Genomic DNA, 27,950 nt, shown 5'->3' with positions numbered 1-27,950 from the left:
CATGTCCTATTCCCTTTTCCTCCTCTAATTAGCAAGGTAAAGTTGCTTGTGAGGAAGATACAATTAGTTGAGAACACCTTCAGCTGCCAATGACCTTAGCCAAGCCACACTCAGGTGCCTGATTCCCTGACCATTCGGGAATGGTACCTGATAGCCAGGTGAAAACAATCAAACTTAAGTCAGCTATATAAACGAAGGAATGGAAGGGGCTTTGGGGCTTCGCCACAGACCAGGTACCGGGTGCTGTGGGTTTCCTGGTGTGAGGGATCTCTCCCGCTGCTCTCTTGGGGCCCCGGGCGGCAGAAGAGGAGATTTGTGCTTGGGCTTTTGTCAGGTACGCTACGTTTGTCTGATTGTATCTAGAAAATTAAAGCATATTTTTGTTCTTCTTCCATCTGTGTGTTTCATTGGATCCAGATTCCAAAAAAGAACCCTGCCCCTTGGCAGAACATCAGCCTTCTTTATGGTCCAGCTCTTTATGGTATAGGTAGAAGGACTACCAAAATGAAAATGTGCAGGCAGCACAGAAATAATCAAGACTCGTGTTGCTCAGCATAGATAATAATCAACCCCCTCTGTTTTGGTCTTGCTTTCAGTATGGGCCATACAGCATTGATGGTGTTGGACAAATTTGCCCCCTTGGATCTTTTCCCAGATGGACTGGAATTCTTCTGACGTAAATGCGGTTCCGTTGTCTGAGACAAGAGTGTCAGGGAGCCCATGGGTTGCAAACAGCCTGTGTAGTACCTGGATGACTGTGGACATAGAAGTGGACGGTACCAGTGCGACCTCCAGCCATTTGGTTAGGAGTCCACCACTATGAAGAATGTTTTCCCCTGGAAGGGGCCAGCAAAGTCCACGTGCAGGCGTGACCATGGTGCTCAGGCGGACTCCCAGGACTGGACTGGGGCCCTTGGGGGATCTGGGTGGGATTCTTGGCAGGCCTGGCAGTGTTTGACCCAGGCCTCTATCTCTCCGTCAATCCCCGGCCACCACACATAACTCCTGGTGAGGGCCTTCATTCTCACTACCCCTGGGTGTGTCTCGTGTAGGGCCGTAAGGACCCTTTTGTGGAGTGGCTGGGGAACGTCGACCCTGCTTCTCCATAACAGGAACCCCTTGTGAGCCGACAGTTCATGTTTATGGGTTGTGTAGCCAGCGAATTCTGGCATGGGGCTGCTGCTGGGCCATCCCCTCCACACCCAGTCCAGGACCCGGGAGATGACCCTATCTTTCTTGGAATGGTGCGCAACTTCTTGTGCCTGAATGGGGCGGTCGGGAAGCAGCTCCAGGCTCATAACCTCTTGCGCGGGCACCGGGTCGGGGTCTGCTTCTGGTAGTGGTAGCCTGCTGAGGGCGTCTGTGTGGCCCATCGCCTTCCCAGGGCGGTGAATCAGTGCATACTGGTAGCCGGCAAGGAAACCTGAGGACGCGAGGAGACAGCACTTGGGGGTCTGCTTTTCGGGGTCAAACAAGCCAAGTAACGGCTTGTGGTCAGTCACCACAGTAAAGGGCCGCCCGTACAAGAAATCATGGAAATTTTACTCCCTTCACGATTGCCAGACACTCCTTGTCGATTTGCGAGTAGTTCTGCTCAGCTGCGGTGAGCATCTGGGGATGTCTGTGGCTGCTCAAATTCGGATTGCTAAGAGTTCCAGAGCCAGGATAAATAGGAAGGGAGAAAGTGGGCACCCTTGTTTTGTGCCTCTTTGGATCGCTGTGGTATTAGAGTCCATATTGTTAGTTCTGCAATTTGCTGAGGCTTGGGAGTATATTTGTTTGAGGATTCTCTGAGATCACTCTTTTTTGTCCTGAGCTTCTATGTCCTTCCCTTGGGCCCTTTCTGGATGTACTAATCTTGTGGAGAGACTCATGGTCCTGTAGATAAGACATGAAATAACACTACATCAGCCAATATGACAGCTTTCAAGGCCGTTCACTCAGCAGCGTAGCAATGCTGCATCACAATGACGGAGGTTGTTTTCCTGGTTCAGCAGGGTTTCCTAAGTTATGAGGGAACATGTTGAGACTGTAAAAAGGAGCACAAATATCCCTTGTTTTGGCATCCGTCTGTCTCGAGAGACAATGGAGTGCGCCTCCAAGGTGAAGTCAAACCGTTGGGTTAACAGCATCAGAGCAACCTCCCCAGGGCACAAGCCTGGGCAGTGTGTGTGGAGGTCCTGGGCTGCCCAGATGACAAGACCACCCCTCTCGGCCTCACTGATGTAGCCCAAAGGAAAGCAGAGCAATGGTTTGACATCAGCTTGGCTGCAGGAATTGCTGGGAGGAGGTGTACAATGCACCATCCAACCACCTGAGGGACTCCACTCCGGATCTTTAGCCTTTTTTTTCCTCCTGAAGATATCCTGCAAGGCAGCAGAGGTTTAGGATCAGATTTTCCCTTCTAGATGGACATCCTCCCCAGGCTGACGAGCCCCATCTGCCCCTCACTTCCCTCTACAGCACGTGTAGAAATTGCCTTCTTGGCTGTTGGACCCACTCTTGGTCTTGCCCACTCAATCCGCTGACTCCTGTCTTCACCTGCAGGGGGAGGCCCTTACTCACTGAGGGTTTGAGATCTATCGGCTACCCTCACCTGGTTTAACCCCCATCGTTGAGCCTTGACACTGAGGTCCAGTTCCAAGAGCCTTCTAGCAGTTTCCTCAATGCAAGAAGTTACATTGGAGCACCGCATCTCCCTCCCTAAGCTGGGCAGAAACTTCCCGTCCTTTGGGGAGGAGGCACCAGAGGAACATTTAGGAGACTAGCCTAGTCCCCTTAGTCCGCTGACTACATGCAACTGCCCATAAGCAAATGCCACCTTTCGGCTGAAAAGGTATCCCTATCCCTAGTTGTTTCTGATCTCTGTAAGGAACTTTGGAGCTGAATTGACTTTAGCCCTTTGGCCAGAGGATGCAAATGCAGCGAAGAAGGCCAGGTGCTGGATTCCCATTGTGTCATTGTTAGGACTGAGCCAAACGGGTGCGCACTTCATGAAAAATGTGCCCTCTGACACCCAATTCCATGTATTTTCAAGCGGGGGAGAAAGTGTTCATTCCAAAAGGCAGTACACAAGCAGGAGTTTTGGACGCCTTCCACAATTGTCAGATAAGCCACCAGCAGACAGTTCAAGGTTGATGCAGAGAAAGCAACACAAGGGGTGGGGAGCAAAGTCCATAAGCCCAACAACCGCAATCCCATTGCCAAGGGAGTAAACCCATCGAACAAAACGACACTTACTTCAGAGTAAATATCCGTAAGATTGAACTTTTTCTGATCACATCTGCACTGTACAACCAATGCATTGCCAGATTGCGCCTATTGCAAAGGCGCCAAAATTTAGAGAGGGATTTGTTTAGCAGAAAAAACGTATGGTGTTCGTAAATTGGATTTTTGAAATTACCCATGTAATCCTACACATGCCCACCCAGTTCTAATAGGGCTGCCTCCCATGAATGAGGACACAGGTCTGCAACTTTGATTATAACATAAACATAGCTCAGTTGGTCAGAGTGTGGTGCTGATAATGCCAAGGTTGCAGGTTCAATCCCCGTATGGGACACCTGCATATTCCTGCATTGCAGGAGGGTGGACTAGATGATTCTTAAAGTCCATTCCAACTCTAAAAAAATAATAATCCTATGATTCTATAATTGTTACTTGATTTTGCATAGTAAGACTGTTTTCCTTGTTTTTGTATTCTCTCTGTGTCCTTTATTGGGGGGGGGAGGTAACAAAAAGGTGCCTGTGTGTGTCAGGATTTTAAGTCCATAAAGACTGCAGAACTGTAACTGATTTGAATGATGAAAACGTAAGCCCTCTGACTTTTAAGGAGAAGGAACACAACGCCTTGCCCTGACTTTCCTGAATGCGGGAGCTTCTCATCAGATCTTCTTCATGAGTTCAGTGAAGGGCCTTAAAAACCTCCCTGCAGTTGAAGACCAGGTGTCCTTAAAAGTGCCACCCTGCCTTCAAGCAATAAGAAAAAAGTTAATTCTGGGGAAGCAGCAACTTTTCCCAGCAGCATGTCAGCGGGGTTATATTCTCGACATGGTGGAGAGACGAAAGTCATAAGTGGAAGCACTCCCAGGGTATTAGGAACGCAACATGGCCCCCGCCTGTGCTACTGCAAAATTGTGACGCGCTTTGACTGGCATGGAAAAAGCAAAGGATCTTAAATTTTATTTTCTTGCAATGCTTACCAGAAGTGAAGGGTATGAAGGAAAGTTGGCGAGGTCTTGACATGAGAGATAGTGAGCAAGGATGATATGTACAAACCGCTTACGCAGACGATCCTTTTGTCTGCAGTTCTTGCTCTTGTTTTTAACCCAAGGCAGACCATGGGAGGCTGCAGCTGTCTGAAGGAAGTGTTATCTGTTTAATCGGTGTCCTTTCCATCATTCCTCAGTTCAAAATGACCCTTGCATCTTTCCCGCTACAGATGAAAAAAGTAGGTTGTCTAAAACAACAGGAAATGTTAATGTATTGGTAAGGAGTAAAACAATTTCAACCCATTAGTCTTGTGAAAAGGTATTACAAAGCTCAACTTGGCCCTTTAAGCCTCTGCAGAACCAGATTCACTATCTACCGTTATTTTTTCTTTCACTGTTCACATCTATATTTCAGGCTTGGAAACACATATTTTAAAGCAGCGATTAAAAAAGTATCCATGAAGGCTGCATAATTTCGGGGGGGAGGGGAGATGGAAACATCCCTGCTATCATTACATTTCTAAATACAATCTGACTACCATATTGTTGCTTCTGTGGAATAGGAATAATAATAATAATAATAATAATAATAATAATAATAATACCCCCCAATCTGGCTGGGTTTTCCTAACCATTTTGGGCAGCTTACAGCAAGAGAAGTTCATTTTTCAAAGCAGGTGAAATTCAGTCTTCAAGTGTGAATGGTATAAACAATTCTGAATCAGCACAGCAGTTGTGATGGGGTGTTTGTGTGTGTCATTGTTTCCTTGTCCATAGTTCAATGCACAATTCAATAAGGCTAAGGTGGCAATCCTAAAAACTAATCTCTGATGCAGAGAAACAATTATTTCAGGAAAAAAATATTATTTCAGGGTGGGTAGTGCATTAGTTTTGCATTGAATTATCATGTCAGCTGTATTAAAACTACAGGTTATTCAGTCAATAGTTAAATGTATCATTTAAAGTTTTTGTTGCAAATGGAACTACAAGCTAGCATTGCTTTGATTTTGCCAAAGCAGAAGACAAATTTTTTTAGGAGTAGTCTTTAAAATGAGAGGGCCGTTTGTGTGGACAGGCGGAGTCCCCCAACCCCCAGGCGACCCCTGAGTGGAATAATGACACAAGACAATGTGCTATGGGATTAAAATTGGCCACAACTTTATTAAGATTCAGATGTAGGGAGACCTTGGCTCAGGCACTGGGCGTTCATCCTTCCCAGCCCCCCAGCTGGGGATCTAGGAAGCTTCAGGGTTATCCAGAATGTGCGGGCATGGGGCTGGCTCTGGAGAACATATGTTCAAGCAGAGAGGCCCCCCCCCCCGTTTGCCGCCACTGGTAGGGGAGAGCAATGACAACCTCTCGGTGTATGGTCATTGCTTCCCCCCAATACCCCTTTAACGGGAACCCTGGTATTGCCGCCGCACTGGGGGCGTGGAGTCACTGCCTCAGCCCCCCCCCCCATTTAGGAAGATGACTAAAGGATTCTGCCTAAGGCCTGAAACCACCAAAGTTGTGACAAATTGCTACAGGAAAGGCAAAACCTGCCAATGCAGGGGAATTCCTTTCCGGCCCTTCAACAGCGGCCTTGACATAGCAGCGCCTGCGTACCTGTGGAGAAGAGGTTAACCTGCAAAAATAAGCATTAATTGAGGGAGTGGAGGATGGGAGAAGCTCGGGAGCCCGACTGCTGCTTCCTGGTAAGCTACCTTCTATTGTGTGAGCTAGGTAGTCCCTCCCCTTGCCTGGCCAATCCACTGGCAACGCCTCCCCCAGGCGGGATTGGGCGCTTAGCTGGGGTAGGCAGAGACCCCAGGTATCCCTCCTGGGGGAAGACGCAGACAGTCCGAACTACCAGGTGTTGCCTAGGAGCTCAAGGGGCTGCGCGCGACCACGCAAATGTCGCCCCCCCCATTTGATGTGGGGAGCGATCATTATACTATCTGCTGAACTGAAATGGTTAAATGTTTACTCCATTGCACCATTTTAAACAACACAAACATACACAAAACATAACCGGCTGCACATAAGTAATACTCTTCAATATATTTCTCACAGTATCAAAAGTTTCTCTCAGACATAATCAGCATGTAGAGATCGACAAAGTGTAAAGATCAACAAAAATAGAAGTCCCAATAAACCAGTTCGTTCATAAAGTCCCAAATATGAGCTGGTTTTTAATCCACATGTGCCTCTGTGTATTCATAAGGTCCAAGGAATCCAATTGGGAGCTTGCACAGTTCCATGACAAGGATTTCCGGAATAATAGCCTTGTTTCGCCCTCCTGGGCTTCGTCAGTGGTACATGCTTGTAAATAATATAAATGAATACAATATGGTATTTCAACATCTTTTTAACAAATAACATAAATAATATAGACAATTGCACCAAAAGTGTACATACCATATGATGTATATCAAGATTATGGATCTCATGACATAGTGGTTGCTTGCATAAAGTAACAATTGTTGTAATCTCAGGTTATATAGATAGGGACAGTATTGATTTTAGTACAGGTGATGGCAATCTACAGCTCTTAAAGTGACCCGTTCAGCACAACTGATGTAAAACAAACTTTATCCATGCACAAGAGTTAAACATATGAACATTAATAATAACTCATAAAAAACAACTATAATCAATTTCAGTATTCAGTCCTGAGGGATGTAAGGAATCAAGTAGGAAAATAAATCAAGTTTCTTTCTGCATAAGGATTTTTTTTAGCCTCTTCTATAGGACCTCGATATACCCAAATAAGAAAAAATGTAATGTCCTCATCCAAATGAGATGCTTGAATGAAATGTTGTACTAGAGGAGCATCTATTACATTATTCCTAATCCTCGATCGTTGCTCTGATATACTTACTTTAATAGGTCTGAGAGTATGACCTACATATAACAATCCACAAGGACATCTAATAACATAAATTACACGTGGTGTGGCACATATAGCAAATGCCTGTAAAACAAACTTAAAACCTTCTTTGCAGGTAAAAAAAAAAACTCTTACCTGCAGTGCATATTTACAGGAGGTGCAATGACCACACCTAAAAAAAACCTGCGGGGGATTAAAGTACCAATGTTGTGAGAGAGCAGATTTTAAATCCGTATGCACCGGTATGTCTTTAAATGACTTTGTGCGACATTTGGCAAAAGGGGGGGGGGGGCATGTCACAACCAGGGATGTCCTTAAGAATATGCCAATGCCGCCTAATACTGTATTTTTCGCTCCATAGGGCGCACCTCGTTTTTAGAGGAGGAAACAAAAAAATTTTTTTTCCTGGTTTTCCTCCTCTAAAAGCCCTGTTTTTCGAGGATCAACTAAATGTTTTGCAGCTTTTTTTCAAAGGGAAAAGCCCTGTTTTTCAGAGGATCAGCTAAAAGTTTTGCAGCTTTTTTGCAAAGGGAAAAGCCCTGGGTTGTTGTTTTTTTAAGGATCAGCTAAAAGTTTTGCAGCTTTTTGCAAAGGGAGAAAAGCAAAACTCCTTTTGCAAAGGGGGAAAAGCAAAGAGCAAAAGCCCATTTTTATGGGGTTCAACTCACATTTCTGCAGCTTCTGAAGGAAAGGGAGCCATTTCTACAGTTTCCAGACAGATAATGTAATCAGCCAGTCACATGTCGCTGGGGAAACAAACAACCTCCCTCTGCAGCATATTCAACAATGGAGGGCGGGGCTGAAAGGGAGCCTGGACTGTTATCTCTCTCCCGATCTCTTGCTGATCAGCTGCTGAGTGGGGTCCTTTCAACACCCCTTTTTCTCTTTGTAAAATAAAAAGCACTATCTGCTTTTCGCCCCTGGGCAATTCAGCTCCAGGGACCACCATTCTCTCCATAAGACGCACATATATTTCCCCTTAATTTTTAGGAGGAAAAAAGTGTGTCTTATGAAGCAAAAAATATGGTAATCTTCTCGATTTCAAAAGTCATATGGTTGTATTCTAGGGAGGCGTAAATGCGCGTAGATCTTGTATTGGCAACAGCAGCTGTGTATCAGTTATAGGGTAGTAAACACTCTCTGGGTTCCCCCCCCCTCCATGCACTTGGAGGAAAAAAAATTGTCTGGGAGAAAGCTAGGATGAACTTTTCTCCAGGACATGCTAGTTAATCGAGTGCTTTCTTTAGTTTTTTGGAAAAACAAGAGCAAATATTCAAGCATTAGGCCTACATCCTGGAAGCTGCTATGGAAAGGCTTTTACTGCCTGATTCTGCTGCAGGTTGTGTGAACTTTTCCCCAGTGCTATTTTTCTGTTCAGCCCATTGATGAAGGCAGAGTTGTTATCTGCTCTCAGTGGGTGCCGGCCCTCTTCTGTGAGACTGGAAGTAACTCTTCTGCCATCCATTCAAGAGGGCACCAGGTAATTTTCGAATGGAGCAAATGCATGGGGTGGGGTGGGGGGGAACCTAGGCACAAGCGATACCAGTTGTGCGAGCTTTTTCTAAAAATAAATAAATAAATTTGAGGATCCTCCCCCCCTCAAGTGGGTGGAGGAAGAGGGAAGAGAGCTGGGTGCAGCATGAGGGAACGTCATGAGTGTGCTACCCAATCTGAGGGAGGCAAAGAGAGAGAATAAAAGGAGGTTCAGATGAGAAGGCAGTAACAGCAACAACCCTGAGCTGCCACCTCCGTCCTGAGGAATTCAGACAAGGGAGGAGATTGTAGGGATCATTAATCATTATTGTCTCTTTGAGCCGTTAACTTATTAGAGGTGAGGGTTATTCTTTGCTGCATTGCAAAGTTTTCTAGTACAGTACCTGACACAGAATCTGGTTATTTATTAAGCTCTGCTGTTCCCTTCTCCTCTTTCAGAAGGAAGAGCTGCCCTGGGTCAACTGCTGCAGCTTCTCCACCATGTCTCTGGCAGGAATGAAATGCCTGGTGACTGGAGCCGGTGGATTCCTTGGTCAAAGGATCGTCTGCCAGCTGCTGGAGGAAGAGGAAGGACTGGCCGAGGTCCGCGCCACGGACAAAGCCCTCAGCCCTGAGACACTCCAGTGTTTTGGAAGTAAGTTCTTCTGTGTTTGTTTTCTGAAGGGAGGGGAAGATCTGGAGTTTAGAGAAGACAAAATTGTAGGGTTATCTCATGGAGGGGGCATTTTGGGACAGTGGCCTCACTCTTACTGACGTGTTGCATGAGCTGAAACATTTCAAAACACAGGTGGGAGCTCGCAAGATGCACATAGAAAGGTAGCGTGCTCAGGGAGTGTACTGGGATCCTTCGCCCTGACAGGCCACTTTTCTACCTGCAGGGAATGTGTTTTGTGCAGCAGGGTGTTTGCCCATCACCAAGCAAGGTGCCTCAGGCCCTGTCATTAAACTGTTGACGAAGGAGGTGGCTCTTTAAATGGCCTGATAATTTCTTCACTGGTTTAGTAGTTTTCTGTTTGGGGATGGTTAAATTTGTTTCATGTTAATATTTTGACAGTGTGATTTGGTTTAATGTGAGGGTCATTGTCTGTTTTATATTGCTCTGTGATAGTAGAATGTGTCTGCTCTATGCAGCATGAATGAATGGGGTAGCAGTGGGGCAGCAGTTGTACTGGAATACTTTGGCATACTGTTGCAATTGTCTCTTCGCAAACCTGGGCACTCTCTGCAGACTGCCTTTAGCCTCGTCAGAAACACTGTCTCCAGGCGAACACCTGAGTGGGCCGTATCTCCACAACTTCCATGTATTCAGATGAACAAATGAAACGGGTTTCCACAACTGGATTTGAATAATGTCTCCATGGCATGTAGGGCCCTTTTTACATGCTCAGCTGAATGTGCAGATGCCATGCGAGTTTTTCCAGCGTGTGTGCTTGTGCTGGGAGCAGGGCTGGTGGTTTCTAGATGGCAGGCATGTGTGGGCACCAATCCAGAGTGAAAAATAAACACCAGGGACATTACGTGCAAGGGCAACAAATTAAAACCTCAGAAGTTAGGTTTAAATAAGGGACAACTGTTCCTTTGGTTAACTATGTTCTAGGAAAAGCATTGGCATCCTTCCATCTATTATCAAAAGCTCAAAATCAGTCTTACCAGCTTCTAAGAATGAGCAGGAAGAACCTCCTGTGGCTGCTGTTCATATATTTCTCTATAGAGAAACCTTCAGTTCAAAAACTACCGGTAATTGACTGACTTCAGAGCACTTGTGGACTAGTTTCCCTTTGTCCCTTGAATATCCAAGGATAGCAGCAGCAACATGCCTAGCAGTACAGTTCAGGAAATATTAAAAGGTTTTCTATAATTAACAAAAGCACATTCAGTGTCTTTTTCAAATCCTTCATACTGGTCAATTACAGTCAGTCTGAGACATTTTTGTTGTAGACAATTTGAGGTTCAGGGCGTTGACAATTTCTGTGTGTCTTTCCTCACTTCTTGCCTCTTTCCTTTTTCTGTTTCTCTTCTTTTTCTTCTTTTCTGTGAAGTCATACGGTTGTTAAAATCCGGGGATTGTGTACTCAAAGGGGTGGTAGATGGTTGATGGAGGGCTCTGGGTGGTGGACAGGGTAATCTGGGTCTCCCAGGGTGAGAGGCTGGGAGGAGGAAGGAAGGATATCGGATGAGAGCTGGGGGGGGCAGGGCGGGGGCTGCTACCTTCCGTGGGAGGTGGGGGCTGAGAATTGCCTTCAGGAGAGGACTCTGGTAACCATTTTGTGCGAGTCTGATTGATGTGTGACTGCCAATATGTGTACCACTTTTGACCCCAAAAGGGGACAGAACAGGGTGGGGGTGTAATGAGCTTATGCATAACTGCTGACATGCACAATACTGGAACACAACCCCCATGCAAATGGGGAGTTGCCTGTATTTTTGGTAGTCCTTATCTTATTGTACAGTCGCACCTTGGATACCAAACACCTTGGTACTCGGACATTCTGGCTCTCCAACACTGCAAACCCGGAAGTGAGTGTTCCGGTTTGCGAACGTTCTTTGGAACCCAAACGTCCGACGGGGCTTCCGATTGGCTGCAGGAGCTTCCTGCAGCCAATCAGAAGCCGCGCTTTGGTTTCCAAATGTTTTGAAAGTTGAACAGACTTCCGGAACGGATTCCATTCGACCTCCAAGGTACAACTGTATCTGTATAGTGGAAAAACGTCAATAAAAATCTTGTGACTGGTCAATGTTGAGCTAATGGGACTCTGTGGAGGGCAGCTTTCAATGCCCCTATGGCTTCCAACTGAAAGGTTGCATGGCCACAGAATCCTTGGGATTACATCAAGGTCATGTTAGTCATGCAAGAAAAATGAGCTTTTAAGAAAAATACCAATATTCAAAAAAAGAGGCAGGCATCCTTCTGCCTTCTTCAGTGTGCAGTAGAGTGCTGAGACATCATGGCCTCTTCTCTGCCCCCCCCCCCTTTTTGGACACATTGCCCACAAGGGCATCTCTTACTGACCATGGGAAATTAGACCCCCCCCTCCCCAAGGTTTGAAAATACATACAATTGTACTGAAGAGAGATGGGTCATAATCCAGCAAAGATTTAGAAAAAGGCTTAAGTTGGCTAGAATCATTTACTCCTTATTGGCTCTCACATACAGTCTGCATATACGCTATACCTTTGAAATACATTCTTTCCCTCAAAAGAATTCTGGGCACAGAACTACCCAAACATGATAGAAATTTATTTATGCATGTGACTACAGCGGCAATAATGTTTATTTGCTCAAAAATGGAAAGAAGTAGTCCTGACAAAAGAAGAATGGACACAAAAACTCATGGAATACGCAGAAATGGCGAAACTTACCGGGAAAATAAGAAATCAAGATAACAAACTTTTAAAAAATGAATGGAAATGGCTTATTAAGTATTTACAAACTGTAAACAGATAAGAACATTGGCAGGATTGTTGTAATAGCCTGCCCTTTTATAAGAGTATACATTTAAAGTAGATGAGTAAATGAATATGCAAAAATATAAAAAATGTAAGGAACCACAGAAAGAAGGGGAAGGAAGTTGAGTTTTAAAATGCTAAAATGATTGTAAAATTATTGAAATGTATAAATAAGTTTTAAAAAAGGAAAAGAATTCTGGGCACTGTAGTTTAGCCCTTGCAGAGTGGCAATTACCAGCAACTTTTAACAAACTACAGCACCCAGAATTCTTTGAGGGAAAGAATATGCTTTCAAGATATAGTATATACAGTGCCAGACTTAACGTATAAGCTAAACAAGATATAGGTTAGGGCCCCACTCTCTTGGGTCCCCCCAAAAACATTAAAGGAAAAAGCCCTGGATGTACAAATAAAACAAATAAAATAAAATCTACATGCAGCAACAGTGTTTTGTGTTATGTAGGCTCCTATGATGTAAGTAACGGCCCCCGCCTGCTAGCCCGCTCCCTAAAATATCACTGGTTTGCTCATATAAAGGGCCCCATTACCTTCAGTAGCTTAGAGCCTCATCAAACCTAAATCCAACCCTGAGTATATACACAGCCAAAGTCTTGAGAAACATGTCGTTTTGGCTGCTCCTTGATATAGATTAAACAGTATGGATTTTCCTGCTCTATAGTGAACCCACAGAGGCAAACAACTGATCACCCCTTTATCTGATGTCATAATTTGCAGAACTGAAGACTAAAACTCTCCTGACAATCATGCAAGGGGATATCCGGGATGCAGCATTTCTCCGCACAGCTGTCCAAGGTGTCTCTCTTGTCATCCACACGGCTTGCATCATCGACATCTTGGGATATGTAGACAAACAGACACTCTGGGATGTCAACACAAAAGGTAAGACTGGGTTGTGCAGAGGGAAATCCGGGTGGGACACACTTGGAAAGGAACGTTTGCAAGATGACTGAAATTACCTCAGCAAGGTGATTTGTGTCTTTCCTTCACTGCTGACCAACTACAGCCTGTCCTCAGGGAGCTGAAATTCAGAGCCAGGAAGGTGGTTTCTGCAGCAGCAGCAGCAGCAACTTCCGGGAGAGGGTGGCCTGGTATCACAAGCAATACATGCAGGCAAAATATTCAGTTTCAGCCTTTTGCCACAAGTCCTCCTGCTTCCTAGACCTCCTTCAGCCACCTGCTGATATATTACAACACAATATGGCCTCTGTTGTCTCCTTTCCATGGCACTGTCAGGAATACACAGCCACACCCCAGCCTGTCAGAGCTGTTCTTGGGAAAGCTAGAGTGGCATACAGTGCAGAATGAGGTAGTGATACAGAGGCAGAGTCTTGAGATGGTAGAATGGACTGTTCCACTTTACACTGCAGTTTCAGCTGCAAATACTTAGCGCACAATGTTCTGCATTTAAACATTGATATGAAATGCTCCCATAAGCCCACCTTCAATGTAAGAGGCTCCTGTTACAAAATGAGGGACTAGGTGGATTCTGGACAGGACTGCATGTTTGAATAACCACTTTTCTTTAAAAAGAAACCTCCCTGCATGTAGAAGACCAGTGCATCAGGGAGAATGGTTTAGTACAGTCCTTTCCCTGGTGTGTTTGTTTAGTACACGTGAGGGATTTGTATGCACTGGTGTACGTTATGCAGAATTGGTGGTAGGACAACACTGAACTGGCAAGGGGCTCAAATTAAGCCTCAGGTCAAAATTTCCAGCAATGTTGTGTAGTAAGTAGAGCCACTTTAACGGATAAGCTGGGGAGGAGCTACAGAAGCTTTCAGCTTCCTAGCAGGTGCCCCTCTTCCAAGGAATACCTGCCACCTTTGCTTCATGCAGGCTTTTCATTAACAAAGATAGGCCTGACACAACACGATGTGAGCTGGTGGGTTTGGGTCATCGCTAAAAATGGCAGAAGGCACATGTGTGTGAGAGAGTGGGGAAATGTTATTTTCATTTTTCCACCTCTGGTAGCAAAACTTGAGCCAGCCTTGCTAACGTATTTCTTTTTGGTAAAGGTACACAGCTGCTCCTGGATGCCTGCCTACACAACAACGTCCCGTATTTTGTCTTCACCAGTAGCATTGAAGTGATGGGTCCAAACAGAAGAGGGGACCCCATCGTTGATGGCGATGAAGACACAGTGTATCATGATACCAGAAAATTTCCTTACGCTGAATCAAAGAGAGCAGCGGAGAAATTTGTGCAGGAGCTGGATGGCCAGCCACTGAAAGATGGCAGCAGACTTGTGACATGCGCTTTGAGGTCCCCGTACATCTTTGGAGAAGGAAGTCCTTTCCTTCTGGGCCATCTTGATGAAAGCATCCAAAACAATAATATCTTCATAAGGATATCTAGGAAGGAGGCTCTTGTAAATCCCATCTATGTAGGGAACATGGCTTCAGCTCACATTCAAGTGGCAAAAGCCATGACGGATCCAGAAAAGGTCAAGCGGATCCGAGGAAAATTCTATTACATCACAGATGACACTCCCCATATGAGCTATTCGGACTTAAATTATGAGCTGAGCAAGGAGCTGGGGTTTGGTGTTGAACCCAAACTACCGCTGCCCTTGACAATGTTCTATTACTATGCTCTGCTGCTGGAGATTGTGAGTTTCTTACTCCAGCCTTTTGTCAGATACATTCCCCGCATCAATACTCACATTGTGACCCTGGTCAATACCCCATTTAGCTTTTCTTCCAGAAAAGCTCAAAGGGATTTTGGCTATACACCTCGCTACAAATGGGAAGAAGCCAAGGCGCTTACAAGCCAGTGGATTGCCAAAGTAGCTCCACTAAGAAGAGCCTACCTGAAAAACAAGACCCTCTGAGGTTGACCTCCGTGGCAGGATGAAGAGGAGGCAGGAAGTAAGGAGGGTGGGGGTCAGCAGGGAAGCAACAACAGAGCAGCCAAAGTGTGGAACCCACTTTCTGAAATGCCTGAATGAGTACAAGAACCCTTTCGTTCGCTGTGGACATTAATGATCAAGCAGGGTCCCCGCCAAGTTCTTCACCAGCTCTCATGGGCCGCCATCTGCTCCTGTCAACATTCAAAACTGCAAGGACAGCAGTGATTTGTCACATACAGGTTACTTGCAAACACCTAGCAGAGAAATGTTAATAATAGCAATGCATACATAAAATCAACAGGACATGCATGGCCTGTTCAACAAGTGTTGTGTGTGGGGGTTTTTTAATTGAGTTTGAGGGCCATTTTATAGAATCAGCATGATCAAGTGGCAATCGTTTTTGTGATAAGGGTGATGAGGTGTGCTGCCAAAAAAGAGCGGGTGAGGAAAAACTACATCCTTAAAGAATATGGTGCAAAGAAGGGTTTGGTCTGGTTCTCTTCCCAATATAATATTTTTCTCTAGTTCGCTCCATAAAATAGTTACCTCCTCATTCTGCTGATTCTATACTCTGGCCCCCAAGTCATGCCAAGTCAATCCTTCTACCCTAGGGTGCCTCTTCACCCTAGGGACTGTATAGAGTGCAAGATTTTTACTGTCAGTTAAGTGCATCTGAACACTTTCCAGGTACCCAAATGTAATTTCAACCAGAAATCCAAGCACAGGTTAAAAATGGAAGAATAGGTAATTCTTTTTTATTTTTAAAAAAACCCAAGGTTTTATTTCAGAGCAAAGTAGAGTTAACATTGTTAATATGTTCAAAAGCTCTTCCATTTCCTCTTCCCCCACACACCAGGTTCAGCTGAGCCCCTAGAGCAGCATGCGTATATATATATAATTTTTAATAAGAAAACATCAATGCAATCAGGGGACATATTGTGTGAAAGATGAAGGGGAATTTTCCCACCTGCCGTTGAAAAAGGGAGGGGTCTCCAAAGTCACCATTTGGATTCAACTACACAACACAGCATACTTTCTGCTCAACAAAGTGTTCCTCTCACTTACTGCACATCAGCTGATGTCTTGGTGACTGCATCCCTACAGGTCCAAAGTTCCCATTCTTTGTTGAACTCTGATTCCCCAACCCAACTCATCAATCCAGAAGCTATACTCACCCACTTCCCCAAATTACCTGACTTGCAACACCCAGCCTCCCTCGCTGTTGCTTGGAGAAGCTCCATGCTACTGGCTGTTGCCCCAGTGCCATACAAGTCCTTCCACATAAATTTGGCCAGGCTTTCCAGACACATATGCCACACATAGTTTAAACACTGACTTGGCAAGCAATGGTTTACTACACACAGCAAACATTTTTCCTACTTAAAGTACAGCTCTGGCCTCTGTTCACTACAGTTAAAAACACTACTTTTCTTAAGGTTCCTTCTTTATTTCATTTCCCCATGAAACTTAAAACATTAATTAGCTTTTATAGGCAAGGCAGTCGTCTTCCCCCTGCTTTCCTATCCTATGTGAAGTCTGTGGTGTTGTACAAGATGCGTCTTGTATCGGAAGCCTTTGCCGCACTCGGCACACTTGTAGGGTTTCTCTCCCATGTGGGTTTTCCGGTGCCTTGCGAGATGTGAACTCTGTATAAAGCCTTTCCCACATTCAACACATATATAGGGCTTTTCGCCTGTGTGCGTTCTCTGGTGCTGAGTCAGGGTTGAGAAATCGCTGAAGCTTTTCCCGCACTCGCTACATTCAAAAGGTTTCTCTCCCGTGTGGGTTCTTTGGTGGTTCACAAGGTGCGAGTTCCGACTGAAGCATTTCCCACACTCGGGACAAAGGAAAGGCTTCTCTCCGGTATGGATTCTCTTATGTGTAAAAAGGTGAGAACTCACCGTGAAGTTTTCCCCACATTCACTGCATATGTAGGGCTTCTCTCCCGTGTGAATTCTCTGATGTTTAATAAGGTCAGAGCGCCAGCTGAAGCTCTTGCTACATTCAGTACACTTATGAGGCTTCTCTCCCACTGGAGAGATCTCAGGTTGGACATTAAGGCTTGAATTATATTGGACGCTCTCCCCACCTTCGGTGTAACATAAAGGTTCTACTCCCAAGGGGATCCCAGGTGGAGACACGATGTCTTGGAGGAGTCCCAGGCTACCATCTCGACCTGCAGATTCATTATGCTGCTGATCAGGACAATTGTCTTGCATCTGCTCAGCTTCAAGGGCTCCTCCCTCACTCTGAGGAGCATTTTCTTCATTTTGTCTTGGTAGAAGCTCATCTTGCTGCACCTTCTCTGGATCACCCCCAGGAGGAATCTCTTCCTCGTACTCACTTGGGATCTCATAGTTTCCTAGAAAACAGAAGCATCAGATAGGAGGATTTAGACCAATAATATTAATAATAGCCCGAAAAGTAGGTATGGCATGGCCCCTGAGGGCTTTAAGAAGCCTACAGACTAGGGCGGAATAACTAGAAGACACTTCATGGCATGACTCTGGGGAGATGGGCGTGAGGCAGGCACAGGCAAGTTAACATCCAAGGAAAGAGGCAATTCATGTTGGCAATCACCGCATGAAGGTGAGAAGTGGGAAAGGAGGGGGGCTAATCCTTCCCCACCAAAGAAACATGGATTTGAAATGAGTTGCCCACTCCCCTCCCTATCCAGCTCCTCCATCTTTCTCAGTGGAAGGGAATGGCAGGAAGCGCATGCTGCTCAGTGCTGCTGCTCGCCCACCCCAGTGTTGCCTCATAAGGAAAGCACAACTACACAATCGGCCACCTGAGCCAAAGATGCAGAAGAGAGGAGGAAGGAGAAAGTGAGGATATCTACACTGCCATTAGTGATGAAGATTAGTAAAGACCAGCTAGAAAGTGTGTTTCCAGCCACACTGTGCATAAAGCGAGACCAAGATGAGGCATTTGGTAGAAATCACTTTCTTTTTTGGACTGTTCTATCTCACCTATAAATTCTCTTTCTGTAGAATTGGAGAGCACAGATGCACACAATTCTTCTACTGGTTCCATCCACAGATGTCACACTGAGGAATCCTGCTCATGGCAAGACATATAGAAAGATGGGCAGACGATGCTGCAGCTGTCTGTAAATCTCTTCCAAGTGTAATACATTAATCAACATAATAAACCACACACACACACACACACACCCCTTCACTAGCACAGTAACAGATACTTTACTGGGACTTTATCCATCTACCAGGTCAGAATCCACCTTCAACATTGCCTTCGGAGCTCACCACAAACCCATTCCCAACATGTACCAGTCTGAAATTATTGTTAGCAGTATTTATATAGCACCATCCCTATGCACGCTTCCTCAGATGAAGAGCGGTTCACCTCATATCTTCAGAAAGAGAAAATAATCCGTTTATCCAATTTACACATGAAAACAATTAAACTTTCACCTAGTGCCTTCACGCAAAAACTGGAAAATGACTCAAGATCCTGAGCGTGCCGCTTTCGAATCTCCTCCACTTTGTCCCAAAGTCTGTTTAAAACAAAATACAGGGACAAAGGGTGGAAAGAATAATGTTATTATGCATGTTTACATTTCGTAGCAGCGGAAACTTGGGAGTAGATTGCAAGAATCTCCTCAGAAATACTTTTCCTGCCACTCCCCCCCCCTCCTTCAATGTTCTACTTGAAGAGTATGGAAATGCATGAGGATTTGTATACACAGCTAGGTCAAACAATGTGTGATATAACTGGTTCTACTATAACTATATTCAGTCACCACACCAAAGCAATTGTTTGCTGTGATGTCTGAATGGACAAGTCAAGGTTTGCAATCCATGAGCAAACCAGAATTAGTAACCACACTTTGAAAGGAAGTTACAAGCCACAGCTGGTGCTAGTTGTGCCCCCGTTTGCACATCCTAATAAGCTGGAGTATGGTTTACTGCGACCACATACTGTAAATGTGCTGACTTCTTAAGAGCAGTTCCCATTTACAGTACTTTGGCTCAGTTACAGATTGTGATGAGGAAGAGAGACCTAAACCACAATCAGCTACATATGAAGCAAAACCTTTGCTTAACTGCTAAGCAGCTAAGCAGTGCTGAGCTGAAAAGCCTGTGAAGGAGCAATGTAGCAGCAGTCTCCTTTCTGGAGGATTAAGTAATATATTGTACATTTCCACTAAACCATGGGTTTCACTTTGTGTGATGTGCATATACAGGTGAAAATTAGAATATCGTGGAAAAGTTCATTTATGTAAGTAATTGTTTTCATTAGCTACCGGAGTTTAATATATGACATAGACTCATGACACGCAAAGCGAGATATGTCAAGCCTTTATTTGTTATAATTGTGATAATTATGGCGTACAGCTGATGAAAACCCCAAGTTGAGATTGTTAATTTGGGGTTCTCATCAGCTGTACACCATAATCATCACAAATAAAGGCTTGACATATCTCACTTTGCATGTCATGACTCTATCTCATATATTAGTTTCACCTTGTAAGTTGAATTACTAAAAGAAATTAACCTTTCCACGATATTCTAATTTTTCGAGTTTCACCTGTATGTCCAGCCATGTTGAAATTGAAAGACTAATTACAGGCATTGTTCAATCTCTATGGGCACCTGCATCCCCATTTTTTTTTCCTTTTCCTTTAAACTAGGACCATTGAGCAGATGGAAACGAGAAGACTTGCAGCTCCAAATCATGGTTATTTCATCTGCTTGTAAACCCAAGCCATAATCTGGGGTTGAAATAATGGTTTATGCAAACACTGGTTTAATGTAATGTCTCTATGGAGCTGCTCATCTGCAACATAGGACTAGCAATAGGAATAATTTTATTGGCAAAGTATCAACCATACTTGGAATTTTGCTTCGACTACATTGCAATGTAAAGAAAACGTACCTCATACAAACACTATTCCCCTCACAATACACAGCACAACAAAGGAACCCCATACCACCAACTGACCTCCCTTCCGCACATAACTACAAATTCAACAGTTTGATAGCCCAAGGAAAAAAACTATTCCTGTGCCTAGACGTTTTTGTGTATAGAGTCCTGTAATGATGTCTGGAAGGAAGTAAATCAAAAATCAAACAGGTAATGACCAGGACGCGAAGGGTCTGCGACAATTCTCTCTGCTCTCTTCCTGGCTTGAGCAGCATGAAGTGTCTCTATTGGAGGCAAACTAACACCAATTACCCTCTCTGCAATTCTTACTGCTCGTTGGAGCCTCTTCTTATCCATCTTAGAAGCTGTACCATACCAGGCAGTAATAGAATTACAGAGAACAGTTTCAATGGTACCTCTGTAAAATTGGATCAACAATTCTTGGGGCAACTTAAATTTTCTTAGCTGTCGCAAGAAATACAATCTCTGGTAGGCCTTTTTAACAATAATATTGATGTTGCCTGACCAATTTAAGTTTTGAGAAATTATAGAGCCCAGGAACTTAAGGACTCTACCACTACAACCATGTTACCAAGAACGGAAAGTGGCAGCGAGATGGGAGGGTGCTTTCAAAAACATTGGTATTTAATAATAAATAATCACCGGTAAATCACTTAGTATACTATTAATGCCTACTTCTTTAATGATGAAATATTTAATGGGATATTTTTATAGCAAATTTAACAACAAAAATAAATAAAGGGGGGGGGGAAACAAGGCAAAAGAGAAGAAAATAACATCAGCTCACATTAGTAATCACAGACGCGGGTGGCACTGTGGGTTAAACCACAGAACCTAGGGCTTGCTGATCAGAAGGTCGGCGGTTCGAATCCCCGCGATGGGGTGAGCTCCTGTTGCTCGGTCCCAGCTCCTGCCCACCTAGCAGTTTGAAAGCACGCCAAAGTGCAAGTAGATAAATAGGTACCGCTCCAGCGGGAAGGTAAACGGCGTTTCTGTGCACTGCTCTGGTTCACCAGAAGCGGCTTAGTCATGCTGGCCACATGACCTGGAAGCTGTATGCCGGCTCCCTCGGCCAGTAACGCAAGATGAGCACCGCAACCCTAGAGTCAGACACGACTGGACCTAATGGTCAGGGGTCCCTTTACCTTTACTAACCATCAATATAGCAATCTCAGTTTGAATAAATGTGGATGGGTGGTATTCAATTAGCACACCCCTTTAGTGCAAATATTTCTGCTTGTGCAATGGCCCCCGTCGCATGTGCACCCCATGCCCCCCCCAGATTTGCTCTGGAGAGTTGGGACACCCCCTGGAACAGACTAGGGGGTGCCTGGGAGAGGAGAGGAAAATTGTTCTGTGCAAGTAGATATCCTTGTGCTGACAGGATTGTTACTTTAGTGCTCCCTTGGCTACAATCGTAAGTCAATATATACCGTCCAAATGTCGTGACAGATATCCAAACATAATTGATGTTTCTAAGAAATACGTTCAAATGTAGTAAGGTCCTTGAATCATTGTGTAACAGATAACGGGTGCTTGTCCTTCCAGGCTCTTGGAAAACATAAGGCCTTGCAAAAACCACTTTTTCAGTCCTGCCATTATCACAGGAATATATTTTTAAAGTCATTGGCCCTGTAAATAACAAGGATTCGTTCGATACAAAATTAATGCAGACTGTAACCAAAAAGAAAATAACACAAGACATGCCCACATTGTATGCCTCAAAATTATAAATTAACAGCAGTCTCTCAAAGAAGGTTTACAATGAATTTCTTTGTGTCCTCCTTCTGTTTTTACCCTTTTCATAGCTTTCCAACATTGTTTTCACAAGATGGAAATGGGTTTTTAATGTTAAGTCGTCCCTTCTTCTTCTGCTTCTTCTTCTTCTTCTTCTTCTTCTTTACTGAATTTATATACCACCCTATACCTGGAGGTCTCAGGGCGGTTCACAGAAAATATATTATATTATACATATTATTGTATGCCTTTTACATTCAGATATACATTTCTGGAGATACTTTGGGTGGAATTCAATATAGCATTTGTAGCAATGGATTTGGACACTAGGAGACGATATATTGTTTAGGTATTATCCATCCTATGCAGCTTAAACTTGGAAGCAAAGACAAGGTTTGTTTAACCTTCTACAATAATTACCAAGAATGCTTTTAGGCAGACTGGATTTTTCTGGTATTACCCCTTTTTCTATCCTTTAAAAACAGTATTCTTTATCTGATGATAACAGGCGTACAAGGTTGGAATGGACACATCTTACCAAGCAGTGCCAAAGAATTTCAAATCTGGCAGCGTCCTCATTTATCACGCCGTCAACTTTTGCCATCTAGAAATGAATCAGCAATGTTTTAGTCTTTTCCTGGATGACTCAGAAAAACTTAGGAAATGAGCCAAGAACAAGATGGTTCTAGGCAGCTAACAGAATCCCCCCCCCCCACTCCACACATATGTGCTATTAAAATATAGATATCCTTCGGAAAAGGTGGGGCAGAAATGGAACCAGCTAACTAAACGCATTAATGTTCATGGCTGTTTGATGATCAGCCAAGGTTGTTCCCTTTAGCAGGTATCAAAATTTGCCATGCAAGGTTGAACCGAACATTCAAATCCTTTAAAGAAAAGACTTTCCCCGAAAATACATATTTTCTTCAGCAAAATCATATTCAGTGTTATTTCAAGCCTTTGCATATTTGAGAGAAGGATCTGAACTTGGAGTAACAACAAACTGGCAAGCCTCCCTGGAGAAAGGGTCCCAAAGGCATTAGGGTTTTTGTGTGAGTGTGAGCTGCCAGTGCCACCTGCGCAAAGCTGCAATCGAGTAAATAAATCACGTGCAAGTTGCGGGTCTACTGTGCTTGGGGGGGGGGGGTGTTTGCATCTTGGGCACTTTGCTGTGTGTTGTAATCTGAGAAAGCCATGTTTCTACTGGGCCTTTGCTTGGGGCTCCTCCTGCTCTCATTCCACTGAGCTGGAGAGATTATTTATTTGGCCTAAAGTCCATTGCTAACCATTTGCAATCTTTGTTTGTCACCTTTCTGAATTGTTTGTTTGGTTTATGTAACGTAAATCGTTTCATGTCCTCTGCAAAGCTGGCCATTTCACTGCTCTGCCCTAATTCCTTACTTCTCTCCTTTGGAAAAGCTCATATTTAAGCTGGGAAGAGACAGGAACCGGAGGTCAAGGAAGAGAACACCATGGCGTTCTAACCACTCATGATTTATTGTGCTAGATTTTTTTTAAAAATTAAATTGTGGCGATTAGCAGTATTGGGACTGGACTGCTGGTTTCCCCTATTGAATAAAATATTCAATAGCACTTCTCAGCTCATGACCATCTCTTGTTTATGATAAGGTCTGACTGCTCAAGTCACCCAGTTTCATTGTCATACATCATTCAGTATGTGGTTCCAAGCTGGGCTGATCACTGCTGAACCTCAGCTATTAAATGCTAATGATGTGGAAGGAAGAAACACTATACCTCTGACGGCTGCATTTGCTGATCTGATACTAATGCTTAAATCCACACTCAGGCGACAGCTTCACTGTGCAACTGTGCACAGTGTGGTGTAGTGGTTAGACTGTCAGACTAGGACCTGATGGACCATTGTTCAAATCCCCACTTGGCCATGAAGCTTACTGGGTGACCCTAGTAGGCTCTCTCAGCTAACCTACCTGACAGGGTTGCTGTGGGGATCAAATAAGGAGGGGAAAGAATCACGCACGCCACCTCAAGCTCCTTAGAGATAGAGGTGGGACATAAAGGCAACAAAGACATACAGTAAATATTTTTCTCTTCACCTAGCTCTCCTCAATTTGTGAAGTTTGTGGGACACCAGTATATACTGACTTGTGTCTCCTGGAAGAGCGACAGGATAAGCAGGTACCGGTAATTTAATTTTAATTAAGTCTACAGGTTGACTTACTTTGCTGTGGCAAACCACATAGGTTTTCAGTCAGGATGTCTTGCCGCCGTACATCTTCTGCATTCCAGGATCATTGAACAAGCTGCCCTGCACATCAAGAGATAACAATGACGGCGATAACTTACTAGTGCAGTCCATCAAAAATTCACAGCAGGGTGGGACATGAGGAAAGAAGGAAACATCTCACTCCCCCCCCCCCGACCCCCTATCTATGCTACTCACATTGCATTTTCTCTTTCCCTCAGCATGCCTGGAACTGAGAGGAAATGCCTTTGAGAGAGTGGTTTGATTAGGAAAGAGCCCACCAAAAAGCACTTCCTCCTAGTTTCCAGTAGGAGAAAGCAGTTGCGCCAAGGAGGCTAACCAGGGTAAGCTGTCTGGCGTTTGGCTTGAAACTGTTGTGCTCTTTGCCCTCCACTCAAATCCTACTCCCATCCAGGTCATGTCTTGAGAACAAATACAAAATTATTATTATTATTATTATTATTATTAATTAACTCTACTGAAGTCTGGAGTTTTGCATTTAAATAGAGGGAAGTGAGAGCCTCTATTGCCAAGGGCATTCCAGGCAGCTTGAAGGATATTGGGACTTAGGTGGGGTTTGTATCCAGTTGTCTCCCAAGACAGGCAGATGCAAATCTTTTTCCATTGTGGGAAGGCAGTTGTAGACCCAGCCATCTGGCAGTCTCCTCTCCACCCTCCATCAGAGTAGAAAATACTACGCCGCCCTATGGATCAATGTTCTGACTCAGTTTAGGGCAGATTCATATATCTCTTGGTTTGAAGCAGCACTGTGTGGGTAGCAGAACATGAAGATAGATCACCAACAGTCAGATTATGGCTGCATTTGCCCAACAATTTCAACGATTCCTTACTTAGATCCCATTTCCTGCTAAACCTGTGTAAACTCAATCCATTGAACAAAGGATATGTAAATAAAGATATTCTCCACAAGGTGGCTGCAAAAATTACTTTGTAGTGAGAAAAGATTGCATGGATCCACCTGCTGAAGTTCATGGAAAAAGATACTGTAATCCATTACTTTAACTGGGAGACATAAGTTAACATCACCATTTTCCCATGCAATAGCTATTGCCATGGGCCTATTATTCCTTTCTCCAGTCTGATCTAACTCACAGGGTTCTGGTGAGGATAAAATGGATGAAGGAGAACAATGTACGCTGCCTTGAGCTCTTTGGAGGAAACTTGCATTTGTCCAAATATGAAGAAAACTGTGGATTTCTTATGTATTAAATACTGTGGACATCAATTCACTAATTTTGTATTTTATTTATCTGTCAAATAAAAAGCTGTATTCCTCTGGCCACAATGCAGCTCTAGAATTATCCGGTGTATTTCTCATCATAAATGAATTCACTGGTATACTAGCACTTTTTTTGTTTTGTTTTTAAATCCCTGTTCACAGCAGAATCCTGCTCATGTCTACTCAGAAGTAAATTCCACTGAATTCAATGGGACTTACTCCCAGGTAGGTATGTGAAGAATTGTACAAGTTTTTGTATCACAATTGCTTTCTTTTAAAAGTGTGAGAGGGACAGAGAACAAGAACTGCACTCAATTGCCTGGACATTTTGCTAATTCAATCTGCTAGTAGAAATAATGCAAATTTGATTACTGTATTAAATTGTCAATCCCTTCAACACACTCCCTTCTGCCCCGCAAAACACAATGCACATTGTTACAACAGATATGGGTACTGTGTGTGTGTGTGTGTGTGGGCAGCCTGAATCACGATAACAGGTTTTTATCCCATTACAGGTGCTAATTAAGACTGCAATTGTAATCTCATTTACTTCAGACTAAGCCTCATTAAATTCAAAATAATTTAATTCTGAGCAGACATGGTTACGAATGGATTATGCTGTAATCTACCAATGCCAGGATATTTCATTTTTGAATGGTTGCTGTACTTATTTTACATACATTTAGGTTTTAATGTAATTGTCACAGTCTGGTGTCCCCGCCTCTCTTTTCCTCAGAACTCACTTTTTACATTTTTTTCTTCTGTGTCTGCCAAGTAAGGATAGCATTTCATGTAACTGATAAAAGGGACACTCGTCCACATAGACTTATGCCATGATAAACATTCTTGTTCAGAAACCTACCCAGATTGTTAGAAAATTGAGGTAATTTTAATCTGTTTGAGTCAAACCGCTGGAGAGTTACAGTACCTACTGTGGCTAGATACCAATACAGAAGAGACACGTTTTATTGCAGGTGGGGCACATGAAGGTGTCTGGTTTCGCTGGTGCAGATGCATTGTGTTGTTTCTTCTCTTTGTGTTCCCCCTAGTGGTCATTTCCAGTGGTTTCAAAGTACTGTAAGGTTTTAAAGTATTTTTGTAAAACACCTTGTGGTTTGTTTGTTGGTTGGTTGGTTGGTTTTCACAATAGTAAGATAAAGGGACCCCTGACCATTAGGTCCAGTCATAGACAACTCTGGGGTTGCAGCGCTCATCTCGCTTTATTGGCCGAAGAAGCCGGCATATAACTTCCGGGTCATATGGCCAAAATGACTAAGCCGCTTCTGGCGAAGCCAGAGCAGCGCACGGAAACGCCGTTTACCTTCCTGCCAGAGCGGTACCTATTTATCTACTTGCACTTTGACATGCTTTCGAACTGCTAGGCTGGCAGGAGCAGGGACCGAGCAACAGGAGCTCACCCCTAGGCTCTGTGGCTTAACCCATAGCGCCACCCGAGTCCCTTGGTTTTCACAATGAGCAGCATATAAATCTTATGAAATAAATGCATAAACAAACAAACAAACAAGTTATTATTGAAAGTACCACAAGATTCTTTGCTGTATATACAAACCCACTGCCACAACGGTGCAATTTCAGCATTAAGCAAATTATCACCATCCCTCTTCCTTGTAGATCAGAGCTTTCCAAACTTTTAATGTTGGGACACACTTTTTAGACATGCATCATTTTGCAACACAGTAATTCAGTTTCACTAGGAAAGTGGAGGTTAAACTAACCCCATTCCCCAACTGGGAAAGTGGAGGTTAAACTAACCCCTTTCCACCCCAGGGGGCTAAAAGGAGGAGACATCCAAGTGAAACCCCCCCGGGGTGGGAGAAAGTCTGCCAACCCCCCCCCCCCGGGTTTTACGGGTAGGGGAAGAAGCACCCATGTGCAGAGATGCCTGCTTGGAAATGCTACGGAGGGCTGGAAGGAGCGCCGGCGGGAGGGCCTCCTCCAGGCAACGTAGAAATAACCCTTTCTCTGTCGGCACCCCGCCTCGCCTCGCCTCGCCTCGCCTCGCCCGTCCCCTTTAGCCGGACTCCTCGAGCTCCAAACCCGCCGCTTGGGGCCCGTCTGTGGCGGAGAGCTGCACACCGGGCGCCTTCTCGCACGCGCTCTCCGTGGCAGCAGCGGCGGCGGCGGCGGCCCGCGCCTCCCTACCTCTTTTCTCCTCCTCGGCTCCGCCCCGACGCCGACGCCGCAGGCCCTGAGGCGAGACAAAGGCCGGGCGGGCTGACAGGGCTCCTCGCCTCGCCTCCTTTGGCCCACCTGCCCCTCTCGCCAACGCCGCCACCGCCGGGTTCCTCCTTGGCCCGGCTGGCCTACTGCTGGCCCTGAGGGAAGCGGTCGTCGTCGCCCCCCGCTCCGCCTCCGCCTGAGGTAACCCGAGGAGACTCCCCTCAGCCGCCCCCAACTCCCGGCGGTATCTCGACGGTTTCCTTCTCAGTTTTTTATTTTATTAATTTTGGCGCGCGGGCACGATGACGGCGCACTGTAAGAAGAAGTGGCTCGCAGCGACGGCACGAAATTTATCTAGTTTATTTCAGTGGTTCTCAAACTTCCGCTCCCCACCCCCCAAAAAAACCTCTGGGTCACAATTTCAGAATGCAAATTTATTCGCGCCCGCACCGGATTTTTTTTTAATTGTAAACTAGGATTGTCCTCGGTGCTCTTTTTGAAAAGACATCTATCCATATTCTGCAAATGAAATGGCACTACAGCACTGCACGTTTAAATTTCTTGGATTGTCCTTGAATCTTCTTCCCACCACGTTTGGCATCCTCTCCTGCCACGCCCTGTAAGAACCACTGATTTATTCTGCTTTACTCTCATAAAATGTATACATCGCTTGATAGTTAAAAACAACAACACCCAAAGCAGGTTAGGGCAAGGTAAAGCAGTAAAACCGTGGGAAAATCCTCAAGCCAGCTTTTAAAGCATAATGA

The 27,950-nt window shown here is 44.6% G+C and overlaps 2 protein-coding genes across 2 annotated transcripts; one reads left to right on the top strand and one right to left on the bottom strand.

The window, feature by feature from the left end:
* Window positions 1-8,805: 8,805 nt before the first annotated feature.
* Window positions 8,806-15,217, top strand: HSD3B2 (hydroxy-delta-5-steroid dehydrogenase, 3 beta- and steroid delta-isomerase 2). Its single transcript, XM_033173679.1, has 4 exons — window positions 8,806-8,914; window positions 9,016-9,211; window positions 12,760-12,924; window positions 14,061-15,217. The coding sequence occupies exons 2-4, from the start codon at window positions 9,058-9,060 to the stop codon at window positions 14,873-14,875; spliced, it is 1,134 nt and encodes a 377-aa protein (XP_033029570.1). The 5' UTR covers window positions 8,806-8,914; window positions 9,016-9,057; the 3' UTR covers window positions 14,876-15,217.
* A 450-nt stretch (window positions 15,218-15,667) lies between these two features.
* Window positions 15,668-27,236, bottom strand: ZNF697 (zinc finger protein 697). The gene is made up of 6 exons (XM_033173543.1): window positions 27,166-27,236; window positions 23,739-23,825; window positions 22,077-22,142; window positions 18,328-18,410; window positions 17,866-17,953; window positions 15,668-17,255 (listed from the first exon to the last, which is right to left on the bottom strand). The coding sequence occupies exons 5-6, from the start codon at window positions 17,927-17,929 to the stop codon at window positions 16,414-16,416; spliced, it is 906 nt and encodes a 301-aa protein (XP_033029434.1). The 5' UTR covers window positions 17,930-17,953; window positions 18,328-18,410; window positions 22,077-22,142; window positions 23,739-23,825; window positions 27,166-27,236; the 3' UTR covers window positions 15,668-16,413.
* Window positions 27,237-27,950: the final 714 nt, after the last annotated feature.

Source organism: Lacerta agilis, chromosome 16 (genome assembly GCF_009819535.1).
Source record: "Lacerta agilis isolate rLacAgi1 chromosome 16, rLacAgi1.pri, whole genome shotgun sequence".
NCBI lineage: Eukaryota > Metazoa > Chordata > Lepidosauria > Squamata > Lacertidae > Lacerta > Lacerta agilis.
Note: the sequence above shows the minus strand (reverse complement) of the source record. Positions and strands in the feature narration are given on the sequence as shown.

Bases quoted from the DNA above. Each gene is read 5' to 3' on its own strand.
- ZNF697 (XM_033173543.1), bottom strand. From the start codon at position 17,929: ATGGAACCAGTAGAAGAATTGTGTGCATCTGTGCTCTCCAATTCTACA. The intron at 17,256-17,865 runs GTGAGATAGAAC...TCTGTTTTCTAG, and splicing joins TACAGAAAGAGAATTTATAG to GAAACTATGAGATCCCAAGT.
- HSD3B2 (XM_033173679.1), top strand. From the start codon at position 9,058: ATGTCTCTGGCAGGAATGAAATGCCTGGTGACTGGAGCCGGTGGATTC. The intron at 9,212-12,759 runs GTAAGTTCTTCT...CATAATTTGCAG, and splicing joins GACACTCCAGTGTTTTGGAA to AACTGAAGACTAAAACTCTC. The intron at 12,925-14,060 runs GTAAGACTGGGT...TTTTTGGTAAAG, and splicing joins CTGGGATGTCAACACAAAAG to GTACACAGCTGCTCCTGGAT.